The following is a 3,115-nucleotide window of genomic DNA, read 5'->3' on the forward strand; positions in this document are numbered from 1 at the left end:
TCTCTATTACAACTGTAACCAGGTGTATTCAGACTGAAAAAAGCTCAAATGTTTGCATAAGATCAGAGAGGAATACATTTAAATCACCAAGAATTGTCTACCTGACATGATATGAAAATAGTGTTAAAAGGAAGAGCTATCCTCCAGGCACCAACTCATATGTTTACACTCCACCTCCAGGGTTCAATTAAAATACTTCAAAGTTCCCCCTGAGGTGGCTAGACAATTTCCCAGAGAGTATAATATTTTGATGTGAAAGATAACACACACTGAATTTTCTTTTTATGTAGTGCCATGACTATAAGTGTTACCATAAACCGCATGATCGATGAATGAACCAGAGACTTTGGAGAATTGGAGTTAGAGTTTTGTGTGTGTGTATGTAATCACCCAAAAACACAGACCTTGTTAAGGCAGCACTTGGCTATGGCCTGCAGCAGCTCATTGGTTTTCTCGGGCTCATGGCCAGCAACAATGCGTGCTGGCTTTGCCGCCAGGGGCTCGCCACTCACGAGCATCACGACATCTATTGCTTTCTGGAGGAAGACTATCTTTGAGTCCTTGTCCTACGAAGAAAAAAAGGTTCCGTGATGAATAGGAGAGGGCACGGGAGAAATACGAGAGGTTGTGGTTGTGAAAGCAAAGGAACTCCAGTGGGAGTTATGTTCCAACACAGTTTAGGATGATTAAACCCTTGAGATACATACTCTTGTCAAACAAAAGTTACTCCTAACATGCTACAATTATACATAGCGTAAACAGTCATGCATACTGCAAACTCGTTCCAACTAAATCCAGTCTGTCCCAACACCCCATTTCTGACTATAATTGACGATTGCGAATTTAACTTAACTCAGATTTGTCTCCTTTCTTGACCAGACCACTTAAACTAATGCTTTATATTTTACCTTGCAATGTGTAAATCTTCAAAATTATTTCCTTTCATTAACATTAAATCTAGCAACAATAAGAGCAAGGAAGAATAATGAGTAACCTGTTGGCTTTTGTAAGTCAGCAGGAAAGAGGAAAAAGAAAACCTGGATTTATAACAAGGAAACAAATATCTACTCCTCCTTTGATCTAACTCTTGTAATCTTGTATGCATGCACATAAAACAGAACATAGTCCAGACAAATGACCCGACTAAGCAGTGCTTCTCGTCTACCAGCCTGCTGCATCTGAGCGGCCTGCCAACTGTGAAACATAAGGACTTGTAGCTGGTGCAACCACCTGGCCCTTCTGTGTAACACCTGATAATAGGCTAGCCTCTGCAGTGTTGATCCCTTTACTTATGACATCTCTACTGAGCAACACGCACTTGCACAGATGCTCTCCAGACAATTAATGAAATACATATGCCTCATAAAAAGGATTGCTTAACACAAAAATCGTAGTGTAGCATTCTTACAAATGAGAATATGGGAGCTCGTGTCTGACAGGGATCGCAGTCGCCATGACTAACTACCATTTTGGGGTTACAGCATCGTTTTTCTCTCTTTGATTCATTCTGCCTGTCTACATTCTTACTTTAAAACCAGTGAAATATATTAAAAAAATACATCAAATGCAAGAGCCCAGCAGTTTCAGTAAGAAAGTAACTGATGGAACACAAATGTCATTTTTCAAACAAATGAACTTCACATCTACAGATTCAGCGATACTATGAAAGCTTTAACAATCAATATGTTTAAGAAAGCATAGCAGCTGATATATAAATGATGAATAAACATATTTGAGGGTGCTTTCTCTGCTCAATATACCGAGGCCCAAAAGAAACGATTTTAAATCTTAAACACAACCACAAATGAACATAATTCAATTACAGTAACTCGCCTGTTGTAAGGCGTCCAGTTTCACACACTAACATTTAGCCCAGCGTCTTCCTACCCAGTACTGATTTGGGGTCAGCTCTAAAACAGCAGACTTGAGTTCTGACACCTTGGCAGGTCTTCTTAATCACGTCCTGCCAGATCCTCTCACCCAGTGTGTGACACAGGCAGCGTGTAGAGTTACACACACACACACACAGAGAGACATCTTCAGACTGTCCCAGTGATCTCATACAAAAAGTAAGGCTGCTGCTCAGGACATAAAAACATATTCTGTGCACAAAGAAGCATAGACAAATGAGGGGAATCCTTTTAAACAAAGAACGGTGATATCGGTGGTCAACTCACCTTAACATTATCTGACTTCATTTCATTTTCTCCGTAGAGACCTTTCATAAAACCTGTGGTCCGTATGACCTGAAAGAGGTGAGAGAGAAAAGGTTTCACATGAGTTGTCAGACAGTTAAAATATTAGGAGTTTCATATACCTTAAACTTACCACAACTTCCGTTTTAAAGCGGCTATCTGTGGTGAAAAAGTCACTTGTTGAATCAGAGGAAAGGAGTCACACATGCCGACACGCTTCCCCCGTATAAAATATAAATGAATCTACAGTGTAATATTAGACTACTCAACAAGACGAGAATGGAAATTAGATCTAACATCAGTTTAGAAAAGCGAAAGAGATTTTACCATGCTTGACGCCTCGTGTCAAAGCATAATGTTCTGTTGTGTATTACGAGTCAGTAAGGAGAAATGTCAAAAACTACGGGTTCAGTAATTTAACTAGTAACAAAACAGAGCCTCCCCTGGAAAACAAACAAGATAAATAAGATAAAAAGCTGCTAAACTGATCCCAAACATCGTGCTGCTGCTGACCCAGTTCAGTTCAGTTCAACATGTTTATTATCATATGCAACAAAAGAAAGCAAGTTTTCCTCCTTTCCTGTGCAATGAAATTCTTTCTCTGCTGTCCACCCTGACACGACGCATTAAACACAGTATCATACACAAAAATAATAAATACAATATTACCCAATAACAGAATAGTACGTTTATTAATAGAAGTAATTACAACAAGTACAGTAGTAAAAAAACAAAAACTCAATATGACAGTCATTTTAAAAGTGTCTGATGTGCAGTGTGTAATGAAAGCTATGGGATGTGCAGGTTTTATTCATCCTAACTAACATACAGACGTGCCTTAATTCTTGTTGATTGTTTATTTTAGGTCTTGTTGATTGTTGATTGTTTATTTTAGGTCTTGTTGATTGTTTATTTTAGGT

The 3,115-nt window shown here is 38.7% G+C and overlaps 1 protein-coding gene across 1 annotated transcript in view; it reads right to left on the bottom strand.

The window, feature by feature from the left end:
* The window catches only part of traf3ip1 (TNF receptor-associated factor 3 interacting protein 1), a gene marked incomplete at its 5' end in the record, with an annotated part of 16,111 nt that extends 13,865 nt beyond the window's left edge, over positions 1 to 2,246 (bottom strand). Inside the window, 2 exon segments of the mRNA XM_035676455.1 lie at positions 405 to 566; positions 2,178 to 2,246. Of these exon segments, the coding sequence (XP_035532348.1) occupies positions 405 to 566; positions 2,178 to 2,246 (231 nt within the window).
* Between the last annotated feature and the right edge of the window lie 869 nt (positions 2,247 to 3,115).

The sequence above is a fragment of the Morone saxatilis genome, unplaced genomic scaffold, assembly GCF_004916995.1.
Source record: "Morone saxatilis isolate NCDOM2014 unplaced genomic scaffold, NCSU_SB_2.0 Contig5, whole genome shotgun sequence".
Classification (NCBI taxonomy): domain Eukaryota; kingdom Metazoa; phylum Chordata; class Actinopteri; family Moronidae; genus Morone; species Morone saxatilis.